General features: G+C 42.2%; 1 protein-coding gene across 4 annotated transcripts in view; it reads right to left on the reverse strand.

Moving 5' to 3' along the window:
• The window catches only part of LOC140212770 (Na(+)/H(+) exchange regulatory cofactor NHE-RF3-like), a 63,921-nt gene extending 45,833 nt beyond the window's left edge, over positions 1 to 18,088 (reverse strand). The window contains exons 1-3 of one of the 4 annotated variants that reach the window (XM_072283970.1): positions 18,020 to 18,088; positions 16,913 to 16,998; positions 2,790 to 2,817 (exon numbers count right to left, since the gene is read on the reverse strand). In XM_072283970.1, the coding sequence (XP_072140071.1) occupies positions 2,790 to 2,817; positions 16,913 to 16,928 (44 nt within the window). In that variant the 5' untranslated portion in view covers positions 16,929 to 16,998; positions 18,020 to 18,088. The other 3 variants (XM_072283969.1, XM_072283971.1, XM_072283968.1) reach the window with 3 other exon arrangements.
• Between the last annotated feature and the right edge of the window lie 8,233 nt (positions 18,089 to 26,321).

Genomic DNA, 26,321 nt, shown 5'->3' on the forward strand with positions numbered 1-26,321 from the left:
TGATAGGTTAGAGAGCAAGATTGTAAGGTAAGGTCATAGATTTCAGTGCTGGCAGTTAGACTATAGGAGCAGAATCAGGCCATTTGGCCCATTGAGTTTTGTCCACCATTCAGTCATGGGCTGATTCATTTTCCATCTCAACCCCAAGTTAGAAAGAGATAATGTTCGAACTGTGAAACCAAAAGCATAGTGGTTGCTGGAATTCTGAGACAGAGGATGATGAAATAGCCAGCAGATCAGACAGCATCCATGGGGAGAGAGAAACTGAGATTATACAAGTAGAATTCCTGCAAATCTGGCTGCAATGTGCCAAGAAGGAAGATGAGAAGCAGTTCCTTGATTTTGCATTAGGCATTGGGCATTAGGCATCAAAGGGACTTCACAGTGGAGCAACAAATCAGAAACCCCTCCCCCCCACCTTCTTACTCTGGCTTCTTCCCCCTTCCTTTATAGCCCTGAGTCTCAGCCCGAAACATCAATTCTTTTTCCCTCTTCGTAGATGTTGCCTGCTCTGCTGAGTACAAGCACTTAATGTGTGTTTGTTTTTTTCAGCTGTAGTGGTGAACCAAATGGAGGGACTGATTGGAACTAGCTGGAGGAGGAATGTGCTAACTTCGTCACAAAGATGAAAGGGGAATACTTGTCCATCGTTCCAAGCAATCCCCACAGTACTCAAAGCCTTTACAACTGAATGAATGCAAACACCACCTCTGGACCTTCTGTATACATCTTGAAATTAAAATCAATCCTGTTGGAAATTAATGCTGTTGATTTTTTAACATCTGTCTCATTTCCTACGAAGCACCAATATCAGGTTTAATTATAGACGTTCCATTGACATGGTCAATTTACTTTCAGCTAGGTAAATTCTTCATGATATTTAATTAGATTTGGTTCAGTGCAACTTCAATATCCTGCAGTCTGGGCACATTAACTGGGTCTACTTTCAGCACACTGAAGGGCATTCATGGTCCAACTGTTGGCACAGAGGGCTATTCAGGTGTCCCTTAGAGAAACAGCATGGCAAACACAAGTATATTCACAATGCTTGCAAAGTAAACCATTAACAAAATTAACATTAACAAAATTCTAAATATCATTTTATGTGGATTGTATATCACTGTGGATTTCCTCTGAGGGCTCCACTTCCCTCCCATATTCCAAAATTGTACAGGTTTGTAAATTGTGGGAAAGCTATGTTGGCACTGGAAGCATGGTGACACTTGTGGGCTGCCCCCAGTGCAAGATATTAGGATGTGAACAGAAACCCTTTCGAGTTTGTTACACAGACTTCTTCGTGCTGAAATGAATAGACTGAGGGTGGGATCTGCAGGGCTTGGAGCTGAGCTGCAACAGTTGCTAGAGAGTTCTTTACAAAGACATAGAAAGAAGCACAAGGATCTTTATTTGTGCATTGTAATTTGCACTACAATAGACCTTCATTATGTTCTAATTGTATTATTTATTGTGTACTTTGTATAAAGCATGTCTGGTTTTTGTTTTGCTTGTGTATGCCTGATACCATGTGCTTGTGATCCTGCAATAAGTAGGGTATTTCATTGTACCTGCACACATAGTACACGTACTTGTGCACGTGAGAATAAACTCAACTTTTCAGTTTGTGGGGCTGGAGGAGTTAGATAGAGAGGGTGTTCCCATGGGGGTATTTGCATGTATAAAGTTCAATGCCAATAGTGAGGAAGGGGTGCAATGAATGATGGGACTGGTGAGAGTTAAGATGCAGGAAGTAGGTTTTTGGATGAGCAACTTCCATTGAAGCTTACAAGCATTGACTGGTTTTGAAATCGCAAGATCCAGCAATGTAAACTATGACCACTCTCTTTTACAGCAGGGAACAACTTGACACAGGAGGCCTGGAAACTAATCATGTTATTTTTACATTGATTGCTTCCTCAATATGTCCATGTACTATGTACTATGGATATAGTTGTTTGAAAAAGCAGGATGGAACCTGGGGCCAACCTGAAGAGTAGATAGATCACAGATGGTAATTTAACAGATAATGACGACCGAATGTGAACATCCATAAAATCCCTCCAGCTCCCCCCCATTTAATAAAACCACAGCCAACCCTCCAGCACATCTTCAATTACCAAACCGTTCTTTCTCTTGCTTTTCAAAGTCTGTTGCTCTTTCATGAATGTATTCAGCAAATGAATATCCCACCCCCTCAGACTGACAATTTCTGAGATTTGCAACCCTCAATGAAGAAATTTCTCCTTCACTCCCAGCAGAACCCCTGAACCAAAGGTGGTACCCACTGGTTCTAGACTCTTCAGAGAAATGAGCCTCAAAAGTATTTATGCTGCAAAGCATGTGAATTCTTCAAGGAGCTTTTGCAATTCATTACCACTGTCTTTTCGTATTAACTGCAGATCTCTTGCAGAAACATGGTTTCTGGGACTGGATTTCGGTCACAGTCTGTAAGGAGTTTATATGTTCTCCCTGTGGATTTCCTCTGAGTGCTCCACTTCCTTCCCATATTCCAAAATTGTACAGGTTCGTAAATTGTGGGAAAGCTATGCTGGCACTGGAAGCGTGGTGACACTTGTGGGCTGCCCCCAGTGCAAACTTGGACTGTATTGGTCATTGATGCAAATGATGCACTTCACTATATGATTCGATGTACATTTGACAAATAGATCTAATCTTTCTTTCTAAAGCAGATTCCAATTTTGAAATTATCCAGCAAAACCATGCTACCATGAGCATTATTCCTCCTGAAATCCAGAGTAATGATGATAGTGATCAATGATGGCTGTACTTACGGTGATAATGCAGCTGTGTCCTCAATGTCTGCAAAAGAAATGAAAAGCAGTCTAAGAATCTGACAACATGAAAAGCAAGAACCAGAATAGATCATTTAGCTCTCACAGTTGCTCTAACATCCCACCTCAACTTTGCTGACTTTTCTCCAAATCCAGTGATTCCTGCCCAAGGTCAGAAGAAAATCCATTCCTACACAAGATGTCTTTAAAGGATTCCTGCTTCTTTTCCTACATTTTCATGTATTATTGATTTCACTTCAGAAATACCAACAACAATAAACCATGAAGCTCATCAGTTTGCCATAAGATTCCAACTGGATCACTAATGTTGGTTTAGGTTCAGAAATCTGCTCTGGTTATCCATTCTGGGTTTATTTCTATCTCCAGTCCCCTAGCCACTTACTGAAGTGACTGAGTAGGCTGTCAGTCACATCAATCATATCCGACGGCTTAAGAGTTGCCCATTCCCCGCCTTTATGAAGTAACCAGTGTGATAAATGCTAAACATTTATCTGAGGTAAAAAAAAACTTGAACAATTGCCTAAAGGGGTGATCCTTAAAGCAGCAACAATGGGCAATCATACAGAAATGGGTAGTAATTCGCTCGAAAGATTAAAGGCTGATTAAGGAAACCAAACTAATGCAACGTTATTTTACACCTGCAATTCTCAGAGTAAATGAGATTGACATATTAATTACTTTCTTAAATTTCATAAGAGTCACAGGGGAATCACTTAAATGGGATTAATTTTGTAAGTGAATTGGACAGCATTCATTAAAGAGAAAACCCCAAAGCGATTGATAGTAATGTTACAGGAACATAAAAAAATAGAAGCAGAAGTAGGCTGTATTCTCCTATCACCTCCTCCCCACCACCCACCCCAACTTCTCTCTCCCCAGTCACCTCTTTCCATCTCCCCTTCTCCCTAGATCTCTTTTTCCCCAACTCCTACTTACCCAGCATCCTCTTCAAGATTCAGATCCATATTTATAGCATGTACATCAAAACGTGCAGTGACATGTGTCAATTGTGCTAACATAAACACAACCTAAGGATGTGCTGGGGACAGCTCACAAGTGTCACCATACATTCCAGCACCAACATAGTATTCCCACAATGCTTGGCAAAACAATACAGATCATACCAAGCAACAAAACAACAGCAGCAAAACAAGTCCCTTTCCTCCCTCCCACACACAAGGATAGTTCTCCAACCCTAGGATAAGCCTCTAGGCCTCCAGGCTTTGACTTCCAGACCTCCAATCAACCGTCAGCTTCAATCTTCAGTATTGACTCATGGACTAGCTGATGACCCTGAACTCCAGCCTCCAACTATGATTTTTCACACTTTTCTCTGCTCCAGCATCTCTTGTCCTAGCTCCCCTTTCCTCAATTTCAAACCCCCACCCCCCACTCCAGCTGCTCGTACTATTTCATTTTACAGGTGATCCTACAACTCATTCACTCAACTGCCTAGAACCCAATATCCCTTAAATTAATCTCAAACCCTTTACGATGTTGGGATGTCCCAAAGCATGTTTGACAAAGTAGATTTTGGGCATTCATTCCATTCATTATAAGCTCATATTCTGAGAGTAATTTTGTGTGGGGGTTCGGATTACAGTGGAATGTTGTGTATGGGTGGGGTTATTCCGAGAGGCAGAGTGATGTCTTTCGTGTTATGTCTAGAACGTGATAGTGTGGGGTTGGGGTTTATGGGAAGAAAGCGAGTGTGCGAGTTTACAGATATGTTCAGAAGTAAAACAGTGGCATGGTAGCTAGCATAGCACCAGCGTCACCAATTGGGGTTTGATTTCCACCGTTGCCTACAAGGAGTTTGTACTTTCTCCCCGTAAACGTGAGAGAGATACTGTATCTCATGCGAGCAACTTTGTTTTTATAAAATTCCTAAAATTCTCTCAGTTTTGGCAATAACTGTTCTATTGAAAGTTTGGCTGAAACTCACCTGATTTTTACATGAATTGTGTTTCTGACCTCGAACAGGGTACTAAAGATCCTCTGTCCTCATTAAATTATAAGCCAGATATTTAGGGTGTTTTCCTGAACTGACACCTACCATGCCATTAGCAATAAGGGCACAGGATTTGTGTGTGTCGTGTTGAGTGTGTGGGCTGCGTAGCACACGTGCACGTGCATACTTATGTGTACCTATACTTATGAATGACCAAGTGGCCCTGGAGCCACAGGAAAGTCTTTAGATGTCACGCCTGCTTGGCACAGTGTTCTCTCAGCCCAATTCTTGAAGACACTGCATTCAAGGAGATGTCGAAGCCCTAGGGCACGAGATAGAGACCAGTCTTAGAAGCACAGAAGGGCCAAAGTCTGTCCAGTAGACCGTGAACTCCATGAAGAAGCACTGAAGGGATGAAGGGTGAGCGCTACCCAGTAGACTAGTGAGCACATCTACACGGAGCGCTGTCACAGGAAAGCAGCATCCATCATCAAGGACCCCCACCATCCAGGCTATGCTCTCTTCTCTCTGCTGCCATTCAGGAGATGGAGCCTCAGGACCCACACCACCAGGTTCAGGAACAGTTATTAACCCTCAGTCATCAGGTTCTTCAACCAGTGGGGATAACTTCACTCAACTTCATTCACCCCATCACTGAACTGTTCCCACCACAACTTATGGACTCACTTTCAAGGACTCCTCACTTCATGTTCTAAACATTTATTGTTTATTTGTTATTATTATTTTCATTTTTTTTATTTGCACAGTTTGTTATCGTTTGCACATTAGTTTTTTGTCTGTCTTGTTATATACGGTCTTTTATTGATTGTATTATGCCTCTTTGTATTTTTGTGAATGCCTGCAATAAAATAAATCTCTGGACTGAATATGGTGACATATATGTACTTTGATAATATATTTACTTTGAGCTCTGTGGAGAAACACAAAAGGGATGTGGGGTCGTTGCTGCTCAGTAGACCGTGAACATTGTCGATTGCTTGAGGACCTTCTGCACCATCTTTTCCCTGACATCCCTCTCTCCTTTTGTGGCTTGGTGTCTTCTTACTGAGGAGTTGGTGCAGGGAGCAGGGTTTTAGATTTTTGGATCATTGGGATCTCTTCTGGGGAAGGTGGGACCTGTACAGATTGGATGGGTTGCACCTGAACTCGAGGGGGAGCAATATCCTTGCAGGTAGGTTAGCTAGCATGGTTCAAGAGGGTTTAAACTAATTTGCGAGGGGGATGGGACCCAGAGCGATAGAGCAGTGAAAGAAGTGCATGGAGTAAAGCCAGATCTAACATACAGAGAGGCTTTGAGGAAAGAGAAGCAGAATAAACGGTGTAAAGACAGTAAGGTAGAAGGGCTGAAATGTGTGTACCTCAATGCAAGAAGCATCAGGAACAAAGGTGATGAACTGAGAGCTTGGATACATACATGGAATTATGATGTAGTGGCCATTACACAGACTTGGCTGGCACCAGGGCAGGAATGGATTCTCAATATTCCTGGATTTCAGTGCTTTAAAAGGGATAGAGAGGGTGGAAAAAGGGGAGGAGGGGTGGCATTACTGGTCAGGGATACTATTACAGCTACAGAAAGGGTGGGTAATGTAGCAGGATCCTCTTTTGAGTCAGTATGGGTGGAAGTCAGGAACCAGAAGGGAGCAGTTACTCTACTTGGGGTATTCTATAGGCCCCCTGGTAGCAGCAGAGATACAGGGGAGCAGATTGGAAGGCAGATTTTGGAAAGGTGCAAAATTAACAGGGTTGTTATCATGGGTGACTTTAACTTCCCTAATATTGATTGGCACCTGATTAGTTCCAAGGGTTTAGATGGGGCAGAATTTGTTAAGTGTGTCCAGGATGGATTCCTGTCACAGTATGTGGACAGGCCGACCAGGGGGAATGCCATACTAGATCTAGTACTAGGTAATGAACCAGGTCAGGTCACAGATCTCTCAGTGGGTGAGCATCTGGGGGACAGTGACCACCGCTCCCTGGCCTTTATAATTATCATGGAAAAGGATAGAATCAAAGAGGACAGGAAAATTTTTAATTGGGGAAAGGCAAATTATGAGGCTATAAGGCTAGAACTTGCGGGTGTGAATTGGGATGATGTTTTTGCAGGGAAATGTACTATGGACATGTGGTCGATGTTTAGAGATCTCTTGCGGGATGTAAGGGATAAATTTGTCCCAGTGAGGAAGATAAAGAATGGTAGGGTGAAGGAACCATGGGTGACAAGCGAGGTGGAAAATCTAGTCAGGAGGAGGAAGGCAGCATACATGAGGTTTAGGAAGCAAGGATCAGATGGGTCTATTGAGGAATATAGGGAAGCAAGAAAGGAGCTTAAGAAGGGGCTGAGAAGAGCAAGAAGGGGGCATGAGAAGGCCTTGGCGAGTAGGGTAAAGGAAAACCCCAAGGCATTCTTCAGTTATGTGAAGAACAAAAGGATGACAGGAGTGAAGGTAGGACCAATTAGAGATAAAGGTGGGAAGATGTGCCTGGAGGCTGTGGAAGTGAGCGAGGTCCTCAGTGAGTACTTCTCTTCGTATTCAATAATGAGAGGGAACTTGATGATGGTGAGGACAATATGAGTGAGGTTGATGTTCTGGAGCATGTTGATATTAAGGGAGAGGAGGTGTTGGAGTTGTTAAAATACATTAGGACAGATAAGTCCCCGGGGCCTGACGGAATATTCCCCAGGCTGCTCCACGAGGTGAGAGAAGAGATTGCTGAGCCTCTGGCTAGGATCTTTATGTCCTTGTTGTCCACGGGAATGCTACCGGAGGATTGGAGGGAGGCAAATGTTGTTCCCTTGTTCAAAAAAGGTAGTAGGGATAGTCCGGGTAATTATAGACCAGTGAGCCTTACGTCTGTGGTGGGAAAGCTGTTGGAAAAGATTCTTAGAGATAGGATCTATAGGCATTTAGAGAATCATGGTCTGATCAGGGACAGTCAGCATGGCTTTGTGAAGGGCAGATCGTGTCTAACAAGCCTGATAGAGTTCTTTGAGGAGGTGACCAGGCATATAGATGAGGGTAGTGCAGTGGATGTGATCTATATAGATTTTAGTAAGGCATTTGACAAGGTTCCACACGGTAGGCTTATTCAGAAAGTTAGTAGGTATGGGATCCAGGGAAGTTTGGCCAGGTGGATTCAGAATTGGCTTGCCTGCAGAAGGCAGAGGGTGGTGGTGGAGACAGTACATTCAGATTGGAGGATTATGGTGGTGTCCCACAAGGATCTGTTCTGGGACCTCTACTTTTCATGATTTTTATTAACGACCTGGATGTGGGGGTAGAAGGGTGGGTTGGCAAGTTTGCAGACGACACAAAGGTTGGTGGTGTTGTAGATAGTGTAGAGGATTGTCAAAGGTTGCAGAGAGACATTGATAGAATGCAGAAGTGGGCTGAGAAGTGGCAGATGGAGTTCAACCCGGAGAAGTGTGAGGTGGTACACTTTAGAAGGACAAACTCCAAGGCAGAGTACAAAGTAAATGGCAGGATACTTGGTAGTGTGGAGGAGCAGAGGGATCTCGGGGAACATGTCCACAGATCCCTGAAAGTTGCCTCACAGGTGGGTAGGGTAGTTAAGAAAGCTTACGGGGTGTTAGCTTTCATAAGTCGAGGGATAGAATTTAAGAGTCGCGATGTAATGATGCAGCTCTATAAAATTCTGGTTAGGCCACACTTGGAGTACTGTGTCCAGTTCTGGTCACCTCACTATAGGAAGGATGTGGAAGCATTGGAAAGGGTACAGAGGAGATTTACCAGGATGCTGCCTGGTTTAGAAAGTATGCATTATGATCAGAGATTAAGGGAGCTAGGGCTTTACTCTTTGGAGAGGAGGATGAGAGGAGACATGATAGAGGTGTACAAGATAATAAGAGGAATAGATAGAGTGGATAGCCAGCACCTCTTCCCCAGGGCACCACTGTTCAATACAAGAGGACATGGCTTTAAGGTAAGGGGTGGGAAGTTCAAGGGGGATATTAGAGGAAGGTTTTTTTCTCAGAGAGTGGTTGGTGCGTGGAATACACTGCCTGAGTCAGTGGTGGAGGCAGATACACTAGTGAAGTTTAAGAGACTACTAGACAGGTATATGGAGGAATCTAAGGTGGGGGCTTATATGGGAGGCAGGGTTTGAGGGTCGGCACAACATTGTGGGCCGAAGGGCCTGTACTGTGCTGTACTATTCTATCTATCTACCTAGACCATTACTGAAAGGATGAAACTTACAGGAAAGTGAGGACAGGTTGTGCATTTTAATCTGGATAAAACGTCAGAATGATAACATAGAACTGTTTAAGATTAGTGATGGATTTGATTATGTGCAGGTGGAGAAAGTACCTCAATTTATGGCTAACATGAGAGGACGCAGTTTTAAGGTGCTTGGATGTAGGTACAGAGGAGATGTCAGGGGTAAGTTTTTTTACTCAGAGAGTGGTGAGTGCATGTAATGGGCTGCTGGCAATGGTGGTGGAGGCGGATACGATAGGGTCTTTTAAGAGACTCCTGCATAGGTACATGGAGATAAGAAAAATAGAGCGCTATCGGTAACCCAGAGTAATTTCTAATGTAAGTACAAGTTCGGCACAGCATTGTGGGCCGAAGGGCCGGTATTGTGCTGTAGATTTTCTATGTTTTACTTGTTTAATCCTGTGAAGTACCCATGGAAGTTTTTAAGCAAGTTAAATATTCTTTCTTTTTTATAAAGTACTGATCGCATCTGAAAGGTTGGACCTCTGAGGGGACAAGGATTATTCCAGGTTAGATTTTGTTGCTGAAATGGACTTTAGACATGAATTCTGTTTCATGATTAACTGGCTTTTTCTTCTCTCCTCTTCCAGGTACCTACTCTATCTCACTAGGCAGATAGGGGTTTTAAATAAAGCACTGTGGCTTAAAACTGATACAAATTATGGTTAAAACGCAGTCACTGTATTGTTATGAGAATTATTTAGTTTGCTAACGTCTTTTATCTAGATGTGAGTGAATCTTAATTGCCCAGTAAACTAGCCTAACATGCCACTCACTTGGATATCATTGAAAGCCACACCAAAGTCAAAAATAAGAAAAGAAAATAAGGATTTGCCACCTATCATTGATCTAGTTGGTCACAATCCTGTCTAGTCCACAAAGTCCTCCTCACTCAAACCAGTGGAGTTTTCAAATACTTAGAGAGCTGTCCCATAAACAAGTGAAAGAACAGCCTTCAAACTTTCCGGGACTTGTTATTAGGCTTTTTACATCATTATACGTCTTGTATATCCTGTTTTTCATCATTTACCTTATAATTCATCTTTTGCCCTATTTATTATGTAACTTACAGCAACTTGCACTGTACTGCTGCTGCAAAACAATATATTTCATAACACACAGTATGCCAGTGACAATAATCCTGATTCTGATTCTATCTTTGACCCACTTGTAGGACAGACCCACCTGATGGAAGGGAGGTGACCCTGGAGACCTCAACATTACAATTTGAGTGGCTCAGGTACCGCACGATCAAGAACACCTGCTAGTTACATCACTTGTATATGGATAATGGAACTGTACCCCTTGCACATTAAATACCACCTGGAAAAGGCACCATGTACTCCAGGTGGGGAATGTCTATGTCCATTACCAAGAGTAGTTTAAATTATCACCACCTTTGATAAAGTTAGCCAGCACTTGAAGGGCATAACAGGATATTGCAGAGGTGAAAGAGCCAGCTGAAGGGATCAAAAACACTTGAACTCATCCTCGCTAATACAGATACATGACAATGACAGTGGTGACGACTGTAAAGCCCTTCTGGAGGACCTGTGATGGAAGGTGCAGTTGACAGTGTGGCCAACTCGTACTCACCAATCATCAGTCCAATTAATGCTATATTTGAGATCTCCCAGACCTCATTAGTGTTTTTATCCAAATGTGAACAAAATAGCTGAACTTCAGTGGTGGTGACAAGATCCAGCTTTCATCGAAGACCATGCCTCCATCATAAAGTCAGAAGAGGGAAGTTTCTGTGATGCCTAAAGGCAGCATCACAATACGCCAGAGAGCATCATGAATGCATCATGTCTGGTGGGGGAGGGGAGATGGGGGGCTACTTGACAGGATTGAAGAAAGCTGCAGAGAATTGTAAACTTTGTCAGCTCCATCATGGGCACCAGCCGCTGAAGTATCAAGGTTATCTTCAAGGGGTATTGCCTCACAAAAGCGGTGTCCATTATTAAGGATCCCCATCACCCAGGATATGCCCTCTCACTGTTATCATCGGGAAGGAGGTACAGAAGCCTGAAGGCTCACACTCAACAATTCAGAAATAGCTTCTTCCCCTCTGCCATCTGATTTCTGAATGGACATTGAACCCATGAATACTACCTCACTATTTTTCATTTTCCATTATTTTGCACTACTTGTTTAACTATTTAATATACATTTACTTACTGAATTCAGTTTTTTTCTCTGTCATGTATTGCATTGTACTGCTGCAAAATTAGAAAATTTCACGACATGTACTGATGATATTAAACTTATTTCTGATTCTGATTCCAGTTCCATCATGAAGTACCCTCCACCACCTAGAACATGCTCTATCCTCATTTGTACCATCAGTGTGCCTGAAGACACATACTCAAAAATTTCCAAACAGCTTCTTCTCCTCTGCCATCACAGCTCTAAACAGTTCATGAATCTATCAACACTACATCACTATTTTTTTTCTCTTTATACACTAGTTTTTTATATTTATTATAACTTATTGTATTTTTATGTATTGCACTGTACTGCCGCCACAAAACAACAAATTTCATGACACATATCAGTGATTATAAACCTGATTCTGATTCTTATTCTGAAATCCCCAACCCGTACAGAGCCTGGATTCCCATTCATATCGCACACGAACCTTACAATGACACAGAAGGTGATCTGGTCCATTGAGTTCACACAAGTTCTCATTCATCCCAATCTCCCTCTCCTCATTTCCCTCTACTTTGCAACTTATCTTCTCTCGCACTTGACTTCTAGTATCCCTTTAATTCTTCTTGTCATTTACAGACATGAAAGGGGTAATTCACTGTAGCCAATTAACATACCAACTAAAGAGGAAAGTATTATTTCCAAAAGCAAAACACTGGAAATCTGAAATTAAATGAAAGTGCAGGAAATGCTCAACAAGGCAGTCTGCATCTGTGGAAAGGAAAATGAAGTTAATGTGTTAGGACAATGGCCTTTCATCACACAGCAGCGAAAATCAGTGTGGTTCATTAACGTACGGGTGCCATTTTCATTTACAGGGAGCACGGGACCTTCTGGCACTGGGAGTGGACGTCAGAAAGGTAAGTAGATATTAGGAGAGGCCATGATTCAATACTCAAGATTCAAATTTATTTATCACATGGACTTCAAAACTCAAAGTGAAATGAGTCACTTGTGTTAACAACCAACACCTCCGAGGGTGTGCAAGGGGTGGCCCATAAGAGTCGCCACACATTCTGGCACCAACACAGTATGCCACAATGCTCGGTAGAACAACATGGACAGAGAACATGCCAGTAAGGCGAGAAACACATACAAGATGCTGGAGGAACTCAGCAAATCAGACTGCATCTATGGAGGGGAATCAACAGTCAAAGTTTTGGGCCAAGACCCTTCTCCAGGACAGTAAAGTGAAAGTAGGATTTCTCCGACAGGATGAAAGACTTCCTTTTTGGATTGTCCAGTAAACACCATCCCCTAGGCATTTAATGGGAAGATGTAATGATCACAGCACAGAAATAATCACTTTGCCTCCCAAGTCTACATGGTGTCCTATTCGCCTCAGCTCTCCTTATAGAAACAAGTGCCACTATTGTTGTCTGAACACCTTGCTATTTTGCTTCATGTATTGTATTCTTACAGTGTATGGTTTTGGATTCAAAGTGGAATCAGCTTCTCTGTCTACTCTTTTGAATTCCTTCCTAATTTAAAAGATCTTTATATGTTAGTGAAATGAATGATCCTCTGTTAGTTTATATATTTTTAAATGAAAGGCTTTAATCCTTTATTGCACATAGTCATGTGAGTGGATAAGAAGTTGGCACACAGAATAGAAAATGAGAAAATCCAAGGATGTTCACTCCGGTGAGAAGAAAAAGGGGGGGGGGGGGGGGAGGAAACAACTTTTTTTTAAAGTAAGATTTGAATGAATCAGTTTTTATTTTTGGTTCAGTGAGAAAATGCTTTCACTGTTTTAATTAATGTTGAGGAGAATGAGCAAATTTTAATTTTTACACTTTTGTTATTTCTTATGGTTTCTATAAACTCATGAAAATGAACATCAAATATAGTTTGTCAGCCCATAGCTTAGTACCATCTGTGTATTGATTCTGCAAACTAAATGCTGACGCTATTCTGAGATTCGAAATGCATCTTCACTGATTTTAGAGGAATACACATGTAAACCATATGGTGAAAACTCACCTTAATTCTGCTTCTTTTAAGGAGGGGATTGGATTTCATTATGACTCATGCAAACATGCAGAACAGTTATAGTGAACCTATTCGGAACCTCACAGGAATTGAATGAAGCATCAAAGTGATTCTACGATGCATTCTCCATGCTTTTCATCTACAAAGGGAGTTAACTACTCGGTGAAAACTGCAGATGAGTCACAAATGGTGGCCACGTAGGGCTGAACTGAGGAGAATTTTCTTTACTCAGGTGGTTGCAAAACTTTGAAACTTTTTGATCCAAGAGAACATACTGTATATATTTACAAAATAGCAGAAGCAAACCTTCCAGTCATTTGAAACTGCTTCACTGGGCAAGAACATTCAAACAAATCTATGCTGCACCGTTGAAAGAATTCTGATTTGCTGCAACGTGGCTCAGTATGGCAAATTGAAAGCACAAAATTGCAAGAGGCTGGAGAGAATATTGGACATGGATCTCCCTGCCATTGGCAGCATCTACATGAGCTGCTGCTTCAAGAAGGTGGCATCCATCATCAGGGATCCCCACCTAATCCTAATTCTAACTCACCTTTGGGTTATGCCCTCTTCTTGTTGCTATTCATGGGCAAGAGATACAGAAGCCTGAAGTCCCATAATATTCAGGAATGGTCTTTTTTTTCCTATAAGCATTGGGTTCTTGAACTGACCTGCACAACCCCTAATCCTAGCTCACCAATAGACACTACAGCCCATCTCTTGCACTATCATGGCCTCTTTTCACACTAATCTCTTGTTTTGCACACATTTTTCACTGCTTTGCATAACTTCTGTATACCCTGTAATTTATATTCTGTCCATTGTCTGACTCTAACTGTCTGTGATGCAACTGCAAGCAAGATTTTCATTATACCTGTACCTCACCACACCTGTGCACCTGGCAATAATCTTGACTCAACTTGACTTGATCTTGTCCACCTCAGTCCCTAAACTATGGGTTACAGCTCAACATGGACTCCAAACGTCTTCCTGATGGGTTTCAAACATGAGCTGGATTCATTCTTGCAGGTGCTACTGGTCTCAGCTGGCCATTGCCTTGGGTCACAACCCCTGTCATCTTACTCCCAACGCAATGGTTGACACTGGCTAAGGGGCACTAAATGTATAACTGCAGCTCCCCCAAGAAGAGTCTGTGGGAAAGCCTGGGTGGGGGCAATTGATGGGAGAACGATTAAGGTGAGTTTCATCTCATGTTCTAAGTATTATTTATTTACATATTTTATTTCCAAAATTTGTCTTTTGCACATTGATTTGTCAGCCTTTGTTTATATGTAGTTTTCATAAATCCTGCTGTATTTCTTTACTTTCCTGTCAATGTCTGCAAGAAAATGAATCTCAAGATAGTTTATGGTGACATATAAGTACTTTGACAATAAATTTACTTGGAACTTTAAACAGCGAAATGCATTGTTTGGCGTCAAAACAAATTAAATCAGCAAGGACAGTGATGGGCAGCCCACAAGTGTCACCATGCTTCTGGCACCAACAATTCACTAATTATAACCATACATCTTTGGAATGTGGGAGGAAACCCGAGCACTCAGAGGAAACCCAGATGGTCATGGGGAGGATGTACAAACTTACAGAATTGAACCCAGATCTTACAGCGGACGCTGTGAAGCATTGTGCTACCATGTTACTCACTCTCCCATGGTGAATGATGGAGAGGATTGGAGAACGAACAATAATAGTGAAGCTGAGGGAGCAGAGACGAATCCCCCCGTGTGGATAATCACCTTCACTGTTGCTCCAATACCCATCTTTGCTCAACAGCATTTTTTTTTTTTTTAAATACACATTTTTGTATTCCTGATATTGTTCCTGTTAATGCCCAATATGTGCAGGCTTTCATTCATAGAGTTCTCACACTAAACCAAACCCTAAACACAACTATTTCAAACCAAATAGCTAAATTGCATAATTAATCATATTTTTCAGACCAAGTTAATAAAACTTTAGAAAAAACTACTGTATGTGTGGGTGGGATGGGGAGGGGGAAGGTGGTCACAATAGTGAGGCGGTTAGTGCAATGCTTTACAGCGCCCATAATACGAGTTCAATTCCCACCACTGTCTGTAAGGAGTTTGCATATCCTCCCTGTGATTGTGTGTGTTTCCTCCAGGTGCTCCGGTTTCCTCCAACATTACAAAGGTGTACAGGTTTGGATTAGTAAGTTACGTTGGCACTGTAAGTGACGTCAGACTGTGTTAGACCATGAGACCATGAGACATAGGAGCAGAATTAGGCCAGCTGGCCCATTGAGTCTGCTCTGCCATTCAAACATGGCCGATACTTTTTTTTCTTCTCTTCCTATGTTCCTGGCCTTTTCCCCATAACCTTTGATGCCATGTCCAATCAAGAACCTATCAATCTCTGCCTTAAATACACCCAATGATCTGGCCTCCACAGCTGCCTGTGGCAACAAATTCCACAAATTCACCACCCTCTGGCAAAAGAAATTTCTCTGCACCTCTGTTTTAAATGGACACCCCTCTATCCTGAGGCTGTGCTCTCTTGTCCTAGACTCCCCCACCGTGGGGAACATTCTTTCCATATCTACTCTGTCTAGGCCTTTCTACATTCGAAAGGTTTCAATGAGATCCCTCCTCATCCTTCTGAATTCCAGCAAGTACAGACCCAGAGCCATCAAACATTCCTCGTATGATAACCCTTTCATTCCTGGAATCATTGTTGTGAACCTCCTCTGGACCCTCCCCAATGCCAGCACACCTTTTCTAAGATGAGGGGCCCAAAACTGTTCATAATACTCAAGGTGAGGCCTCACCAGTGCCTCAGCATCACATCCCTGCTCTTGTATTCCAGACCTCTTGAAATTAATACGAACATGGCTTTTGCCTTCATCGCCACTGGCTCAACCTGATATGTGTAGTTTGGTCGTTGACATGAGCAACGCATATCACTGCATTGTTTGATGTTTCAATAACAAAGTTAATCTTATAATGCTTTAATCTTTAGTATCTGTAACAATACCATGAAGAGGACGGGGAAAACGTGTCGTGGGTCAAACACGACAGGAGCCTGAGACAGTGACCCATTGCTATTGGGTCCTGACGTCGGATAGTTTGAGGGCTGAAATTAGTCCGCACTTGAAACCGTAACTTGCAAAGCAGAATGGCCAGCTTTGCTATCACTTTCCAAATAATTACAAATGTTGGAAATCGAAAACATAAACCAGGGGCGAAAGCCTGAAATATTCAGCATGGTTTCGCAAGAGCAATACCCCTATCTCCCTTTCCACGGGTCGTCCTCGACTGCTGAGTAATTCCAGCGTGCTCTGTTCCTCTTTACAGTCACGTAGATGGTGTAAGCTAAGTGCAGGGTTAGTAAATGTTCCGGATGAATAGTTTATAGATGGAGATGAAAGAACATTTGTTTTCTAGTTGGGAAGCAAGAAATGCACATTATATGGGACATTTGTTAATAATTAAACACAAAATAGTTGTAGAATGGAACACGACTACTGCAGGCGGTAATTTTGGAAAAATAGAGCCTTTGTTGGAAAAATGTCCCTTTCTCTCCTCTCTATTCTATAGTCTCCGTCCAGCCTCACCTTGCCCACTGCCTGCATGGTGTGAAACGCCCTGCGGACATAACCGAGCAGCCACACAGTCAGAAGCACAAATAAAAGGTTCTGTACGCACCGTTCTTCTCCTTCATGCTGGGTGGCCCTCCCTCAGGCAGCTCCTGGTCGGGAGGGTGAAGATACAGCCTTCAGTTGTAGCAAAACCTATAATCACATGAAAAGAGCGAAGTTGAATGTCCTGCCGCAGGATGTTTAATGTTTAAACACCATTTGATTACACTGGAACTCAGCACAATATAATTCCACCTACCTTGCTGCCTTGCAAAGCACAGCACTGTTAAACTCTAGTGAAGTATCATTTCTTTAATACTGGCAGCCCCCTCCCTGCTAACTTCATTTCATGTAATAACTTCCTGGGTTCTGACAGCGCTGGAGTCGCCTGCCTCATTGCACTGTGCACGAGTCCGATTCTGCACCTTTGTGACGCGAAAGACGTCTCCTCGCCTTACCAGTTCGAACTTCTGCCCTCGGACACAGTCCAGTGCCAACCTGTCGCTGTGTCGAAATCATGAGCGCACGAAGCAGTCTAGCAGGTGCGAGCCGCGGATCTCACCTGCTCCCCGGATGTGTGGTCGAGAAGCTGGAGCGCAGCATTCAGGTTATCGCTCCGGCTGCCACACAGCCGGAGATGTTGCTGTCGCCTGGATCCGACGCCCAGTCATAGCACTAAAACGCTTTCAACGCGAGGTGAAAGTTTCCAGTAGTCTTTGAAAGAAGAGTTCTCGACATCCCGCATGAGGTTTTCTGGTTGTTCCGGTTTTCAGAAACTTCAGTCATGAAGACAACGCGGAAACCGGCCATTCGGCCAATTGGGTGTGTCCTGATCATTAACCAGTCATTTACACTAATCTTATACAATCCCTTTTTAACTTCTTCAACATTCATCAACTAAACTTTAAAAGAATACTAGTATCACAAATCACATTCTGCAATATTACAACATACACAATGACTAACACGGCCTAAATTAAATTTAAACACTCTCTTCCCTCCCAGTCAGGGTGCCCAACGGTCCTGCATGGCGCTTGCGGGAACTGCATGTTGCCTCTCCACGGGTTTAATTAATCTAACTAGGGGTCATTTACAACGGCCAGTTTACCAACCAGCAAATCTTTGGGATGTGGGAGGATCCTGGAGCACAAGACACAGAGGCAATGTATTTTACCCGAGGGTAGGATTGAACCGAGATCTCTGGTGCCGCAAAGCCACTGCTCTGCTCATTGTGCTACGGGGTCAAGCGAGGCTTGGAATTCCATGCATGTAGTGTGACTTCAGGGCTGTAACACTATATTCTCATTCTGTTACTGTGTTCCCTTATACCACCTCAGCGTACTGATGTGATGAAATGATCTGTATAGTTGGCAGATATACAGAAGCGTTTCACTGTATCTTGGTGTAAGGAAAAAGTTAAACGTGATTCCTCCTTGGTATATACAGTACTAAAATAAAATGGAAGTTTTTATGACAAGATGGTGTTAGTTTGGAACAGGATTGTTTTGGAAAGTATAAGAGAAGAAGTCCACAGCAATGTTTTGAGAAAGTTAAGGGAGTACAGCTAGTGGAAAATCGTAAAAAAAAACATGTTTTTCTGGGGAAGGTGAGGTCATTGTGCAGGTGCAGGTACCAAATGCATGGGGAAGTACCGGGTAAGGGCTTTTGCAGGGTATAAAAGGGTCACTTTCTTCGTGCAAGGTGGGTGGATGGGGAGGAGGCTAAGTCTCGGCTGGTGGCTAGTGCTAGGAATATAGTATGTAGAGTGAGAGAGTGTGAGGGGAAGAGAGAGATTCTGCAGATCAGCTCATTTAGCAGATGATGAGTATTATTTTGATTTCTGAACTTCTACTACTGTAGACATTTTTTTTCTGTATTGCATTTGTGCTAGTTCCAATAAAGTATTTTCTTGTGGTTTAACTCGAGTGAAGTGTTTCTTTTGTTTGCGGATGTACATGCAAATACACTGAGCTGAATAAGGAAAGAACACAAAATGAAATTTTAATATTTTATCACTTGCACTTGGTGCATATCACAATGATAGCCCGATTTACCTATTTAGCTACAGATTCAGGGAGGACTAATTTGCCAAATCAGTCTATCACAGATGGGGCAACCTCACTTACCCCATCATTGAAATGTTCCCACAAACCGATGGACTCACTTTCAAGAACTCTTCACCTCATGTTCTTGATATTTATTTATTATGATTAATTTTCATATTTGCACTGTTTGTTGTCTTCTGCACACTATTTGAATGCCCAAGTTATATGGTCATTCATTGATTTTGTTGTGGTTATTACTTTACAGATTTATTAAGTATGCCCACAAGAAAATGAATCTGAGGGTTGCATATGGTGATATATATATATACACACACATACATTGATAATAAAATTCACTTAACTTTGAACATTAACAGCAGAGCTGAGATTCTCCTGAACTGCTCTGGGCCATATCGCCTCTCAGAATCTGGTTGGTCCAGTCAGGTGCAGGGTCCACAACCCCAATGATTTCAAAGAAGCCTGTAGACTGCAAAAATGAGCACATTATATAAATATATTTTAAAATAGTTTTCTCTTGGCCTAATGTTTTCAATTATTGTCTTTGTCTTTTTGCTTCATTTTCCATTATTGTCTTTGTGGTTTAATATTATTTTCTAAGTACTTATTTTCATTTTAATTATTTTAAATGTCTACTATTGTCAGAGATATTTATAGTCTGTGACATTTTGATAGTAGGCAAAGCTCTATAGCCATCTCTGTCAAAACTGGCAGGGGTGCAATGTGGGCTAAGTGACAGGATACTGGAGCAGGGATCCAATCACAGACCCAGTACTGTGCACACAGTGATATTAATTGAGTAACAAATCCCAAGGTGCAAACAAAGTCAGTGTCAAAGTTTAGGCAGAGATCAAAACAGCCAGAGAAATCCAAACATCAGAATCAGGAAACAGGCAGGGTTGATATTCAGACAGACAGAGTACAGATATGAATGCTGGAGAGGCTCAGGAAAATTCACTGGCACAATCTGATAACAATCAGGTGAAAACACTGGACTGAAATACACTGAGCGATAAACAGAGAGGCAGATGATAGGTGGAGCACAATGAGACACAGGTGGCAGCAAAACAGGTAATAATGAGAAACAGGTGAGAGGCGGAGTTCTCAGTAATACAGGGGCCGGAGTAGAGCAGGAGTGGGGACAGGAAAACAAATAAGAGCACTACTCACAACATGCTGGAGGAACTCGGCAGGTCGGGCAGCATCTGTGGAAACGATCAGTCTTCCTCCCCACAAACAAGAGCACATGGTAAAACAAAAATACAGACTGACGGCTAGGGGAAGACACACAAAAAGACAAAGTTCAACTGGAGGTACTGACACTAAGTCTCTGCACCACATTGTCCACTGCACAGTCACCACCGTGAATTGCCCATTTGGCTCCAGAATCTTAATAGAGCAAACAAGTAGAGGTTATGGATGGTCAACTGGTCCCAACACGATCCAGCCCATATTTATCCTCTCGCAGTGCTGTTATTAGAATACCTCTATGGGCACTACAAAAGTGGCTGAATTATTGGATATCACTGTGAACAGGTTGGCTGCACTACAATAATGACTGAACTATCAAGCCATGTTCAATGCCCAGAGGTTCTGAAAGGGGCTATAAAAATGCAAGAGGGCTTTCTTTTTAGTGCATTAACTTTCAGCAAAAGAGCATGTTCCCTTGAGCAAGGAGACTGAGGGGTGACTTGCTGGAGGTTCATAAGATCATGAGAAGACTAAAGAAGGTGTACTGTATACCCAAAGGCATTTCCCTGCGGCAGGGGAGTCCAAATCTAGAGGGCTGAAAGTGATTCAGACCCAGATTTGGATTCAGATTCATATATTTATTACATATACATGTAAACATACAGTGAAATATGCCGTGTGTATTAACAATCAACACAACCCAAGGATGCGCTGAAGGCAGCCCGTAAATGTCGCCACACATTCCGGTACCAACATAGCGTGCCCACCACGTTCAGCAGAACAACACTGGTGACAACAACAACAGAACATCGGCAACAAAACAAAACATCCACCTACCCACTCGCATGTACAGCCTCCAACCTATAGCCCTTGGCCCAGACTCACAGACATGGGGCTTCTGACTTCCGGACATGCCACCATGCTTCTGACCCATGGTCATTGGGCCTCAGACTGCTGGACACAAGATGGGAAAGATTTAAAAGGGATCTGAGGGGCAACATTTTCACATAGAAGGAGGTGAGTAATGGACTGATCTACCAGAGGAAGTAGTAGAGGCTGGTACAAACAAGACACTTAAAATACATTTGGACAGTTACAATGCCTATAAAAAGTATTCACCACTCCCCCCCCCCAGAAGCTTTCACATTTTATTGTTTTACAACATTGAATCACAGTGGATTTAATTTGGCTTTTTTGACATTGATCAACAGAAAAAGACTCTTTTCTGTCAAACTGAAAAGAGATCTCTAAAAGTGATCTAAATTAATTACAAATATAAAACCCAAAATAATTGATGATGTAAGTATTCACCCCCGCCTTTAATATAACACACCAAATCATCACTAGCTCAGCCAATCGGTTTTAGAAGTCACATAATTAGTTAAATAGAGATCACCGTGTGCAGTCAAGGTGTTTCAATTGATTGTAGTAAAAATACACCTGTATCTAGAAGGTCCAACTACAGGTGAGTTGGTATCCTGGCAAAAGCTATGCCATGAAGACAAAAGAACTCTCCAAGCAACTCCACTAAAATTCAGGAGATAGATGCAAAAAAATTCCCCAAGTCACTGAATATCCCTTGGAATACAGTTAAATTAATCATCAAGAAATGGAAAGAATATGGCACAGCTGTAAATCTGCCTCGAGCAGGCTGTCCTCAAAAACTGAGTGACCGTGCAAGAAGGGGACTAGTGAGGGAGACCACCAAGAGACCTATGGCAGCTCTGGAGGAGTTACAAGCTTCAGTGGCTGAGATGGGAGAGACTGTGCCTACAATAACTGTTACCTGGGTGCTTCACCAGTCGCAGCTTTATGAGAGAGTGGCAAAGAGAAAGCCACTGTTGAAAAAAACGCAAATGAAATCTCAGCTAGAGTTTGCCAGGAGGTATGTGGGAGACTCTGAAGTCAGCTGGAAGAAGGTTCTATGGTCTGATGAAACCAAAATTGAGTTTTTTGGCCATCAGACTATGTTTGGTGTAAGCCAAACACTGCACATCATCAAAAGCACATCATCCTTACCGTGAAGCATGGTGGTGGCTGCATCATGCTGTGGGGATGCTTCACTGCAGCAGGCCCTGAAAGGCTTGTGAAGGTAGAGGATAAAATGAGTGCAGCAAAATACAGAGAAGCCCTGGAAGAAAACCTGATATAGTCTGCAAGAGAACTGTGACTTGGAAGAAGATTTGTTTTCCAGCAAGACAATGACCCCAAGCATAAAGCCAAAGCAACACAGGAATGGCTTATAAACACCAAAGATAATGTCCTGGAGTGGTCAAGTCAGAGTCCAGACCTCAATCCAATTGAGAATTTGTGGCTGGACATGAAAAGGGCTGTTCACTCACGATCCCCATGCAATCTGACAAAGCTTGAGCAGTTTTGTAAAGAAGAATGGGGAAAATTTGCGGTGTCCAGATGTGCAAAGCTGATAGAGACCTATCCACACAGGCTCAAAGCTGTAATTGTTGACAAAGGTGCATCTACTAAATACAAGACTTGTAGGGGGTGAATACTTAATGCAGTCAATTATATTCTGTTTTATATTTGTCATTAATTTTTATCACTTTGTAGAGATCTGTTTTCACTTTGACACAAAAGAGTCTTTTTCCGTTGATCAGTGCCAAAGAAAGCCAAATTAAGTTCACTGTGATTCAATGTTATAAAACAATAAAACATGAAAACATTCAAAGGGAGGGGCTGAAGACTTTTTATAGGCACTATACATGGATAGGAAAGGTTTATAGGGCTTTGGGCTAAAAGCAGGCAAATGGGATTAGTTGAGTTAGCACCTTGGTCAGCATGGAGCAGGGCTGAATGGCCTGTTTCCCTGCTGTATAACTCTGTGACTCAGTGCTGACTGCTGGTGCCTTTCCAGCTTTCTGTACCATCAGTTCTGGAATTTATATCACAAGCAACAGATGGTAAAGGCAAAGTTCACCAAGCAAAGAAAAAGGGGACGGTTTTCATAAGCACACAAAATGTCGAAGAGCAAATGATCACCTCGATCTATTTTGTACAAGTTAAATGACTACTTTCAAAAATAGGTTTTGGAGGGTGGTGACAGAAAACATTCTTGGGCTGGATCACAGGTCATCTTTGGAACTTTTCATCGAGGATTGATATTGTAATCTTGTAAGATAATGGAGATCCGTGTTTACAGCACAGAAACCTGGCAGGTTGCCTCTAAGAGTCTCATTGACTTGCTTTATCAACATACAGTTAAATAGTTGCAAATAATATCAGAGAATGTATGCAATATACAACCTGATATTCTTACTCTCCAGACAAAGCAGAAGAAAAAACCCTAAAGAATGAATGACAGAAAAAACATAAAAACCCCAAAGCCCTCTGCCCTTCCCACGCACAAGGAGCATCAAATCTCCCACCCTCCACACTTATTCTAGCAGAAAGCATCAGCACTCCCACCACTCACCATGCAAAACCTCCAAAGTGAGACCATGGTCTTACAGTCCATCAAAAACTAACTGTTCACTCCAACATTTTGATATCCCACAGACTTTCTCTCTCTCCTTCCTTCTTCCTCCCTCCTCCATGTACAGAAGTGTCCAGCCTTCCCTGAAACAGATCAATGTCAATCATCCCAAACATCATGGCCATTCTTTGAATAAAGCAGTTAGCCTGAATGACTTACGGGATTTAATGATTAAATATTCATATACGGTGGATTCAGATTAAGTGGGTCATCAGTTAATGGGAGGCAACTGCTTATTTGGGACAATACATAAAGAATAAAAATGAATCGAGAAAATACACAGGATTCCCTTAATTTATTTGGGACACTATGCCACTTCATTGGGGCAGGAGAATGTTGCTGAGCAGTTTCTAACTAGTATTAGACATGTGTACTTGTGTGGGTGTTATACACAAGACCGTTCTTTGAGCAAACAGTTTTTAAATAGAATCAGATACGTGTGTTTATGTTCAAAAAGCAATGAGTTTTGTCACTGATAGTTGGCCAGAAATAAGCAGGAAGACAGTTCAAACCGTTTTGCTCACTGTGGTTTCAAGCAATCAGACTTGGAGATGCCAGAAATGGTCAGGAGTGAAAATTAAATGATTTCACTACATCAACAAGTTAGCAACTGTGAAGAACCTGAAGGTATTGACAATCATCTTCATCCGTATTTTGGTTCTATTTTGGTCTGTATTTCATTTAAGTACATACTTCGTTACCCAGTTTGTCTGTTTAATATTTTAAACTATTTACATGAAGCTTCAGCTAACTGAGACAGCCGCTTAATAGGGCCATAGTGTCGAGTTCTCAGTATGTCCCAATTAACCGGATTCCACTCACAGCTCTAAATATTTGCTAAGAGTCAAGGGATACATCATTCTTGTTCTCAGTCTTTGTTGTAAAATAGAGTGATAGAGCAATACAAAATGTAAAGCAGTCATAGTGATATACAGCTTGGAAAGTGGCCCATGCTGATCAAGATGCTCATCAAAGCTGGTCCCGTTTACCTTTCACCTCTATTTTCTTAGAAGTTTGCGTACATCCAGCATGTCATCTAAAACTTTGACAAACTTCTATGGATGCATAGTGGAGAGTGTCTTGACTGGTTGTATCAAAACACCAATGCCCTTGTATGGAAAATCCTACAAAAAATAGTGGATACAGCCCTGTCCATCACAGGTAAAACCCTCTCCACCGTTGAGATACAGAGCGCTGTCACAGGAAAGCAGCATCCGTCATCAAAGACCTCCACCATCCATCTCTTTCGGCTGCTGCCTTTGAAAAGGAGGTACAGGAGCCTTAGGTCCCACAACACCAGGATCAGGAATAGTGATTACCCTTCAACCTCAATGCTGATCTGATTTCAATAATACAGACTCATTTTCAAGGACTTTGCAACACAGTATAATTTATTAACTTAAAAAAACTTTGCATGATTTGTCTTCTTTTGCACATTGGTTGTTTGTCTGTTATTTATAGTTTTTCATAAACTCCATCATATTTCTTAGCATTCCTTCTTGACATCTGGGAATCACTCATTGGTGCATTTCTTGGATGAAGACCAGGATCAGACCAGTCTATGCTGATCAGTGCGAAGTGATGGAATTCCTGTGTACCTGCTCACCAGTGGAACTGTTAATTTTTAACATTTCTGTTTGGATATAAAAATATTTCCCAGAGAGTTTACAGCTGAAACCCATCAACATCTATCGAGAATATCTCTCACACAGTATCACAGTTGATTAGCCATGTGGCATTTGGATGAAAGGTAGTAAAGATCACTGTATAATGATAATCTGTGGCATGTTCAAATTCAACACCAATAACTTCATGTTAGTGTAATGCCTGGGAATCACAGAAATTTACAGCACACATGGAGAACATTGTGGTCTTTGTGTTCTCAAAAGAGAACTATTTAAACTAATCCTAACTTCTCATTTACAGACTATGGAACATCAAGTGCTCATAAAACGTACTGAGGGTTTCTTGCCTCCACTCAGTTGTATGTACCTTTAAGAAATATGTGTACAATCTGCTTACAGGAACAGCTTCTGTTCTTAGGATTCGGGTTGAAACCTTGTATTAGTCCTGCAATCTCATTGTACTGTGTAGTTTCTTCAAGGTATTCTTCTTCTTAAGTCCATCGCCCCTACTGGGGCATAGGTTGCTGATAGAAGCTTGCCAGGGTCCTCTGTCCTGGGCCAAGAGAAAGTCGATCAGCCCTGTACCTCCCTTTCACCACATGACGTCATTCATCTCCTAAGCGACGATTCTTCCTTCCCCAGGGATGAGGTCTTTGGAGCTTCTGTAGCTCTGGGTTTTTACAGGATGGAGTTGCAAGCTCCAAGCCCAGACCGCCTCCTTTTGATGCTCACAATCATCCATGATGGAGTTTCTTCGAGGTATGCCAATTTTAAAGAAGCTTTCCTCCTGTCCTGATGCAAGGTTTTGATCTGAAACGCTGACATTTCCTTTCTACCCACAAATGTTGCATGACCCACTGGATCCCTTCAGAAGATTATTGTTCCAGATCCCAGCACCTGCCTTCACTAGCATTAAAATCCAGTCAGGGTTTTGCTCCAGGACCTCAGTACTCGATGTTTAGAAGTGTGGGGATGCATCATGTTTCCTGAGGTATCTCAGAACTACGTGCTAAACCCCTCCATCAAACGAGAGCGCAGCACTCATCTTTGACATTCATCACCGTTAATATCTTCGAGTTTCCCCACTACCAACATACTAGCATCACA

Source organism: Mobula birostris, chromosome 20, assembly GCF_030028105.1.
Source record: "Mobula birostris isolate sMobBir1 chromosome 20, sMobBir1.hap1, whole genome shotgun sequence".
Lineage (NCBI taxonomy): Eukaryota > Metazoa > Chordata > Chondrichthyes > Myliobatiformes > Myliobatidae > Mobula > Mobula birostris.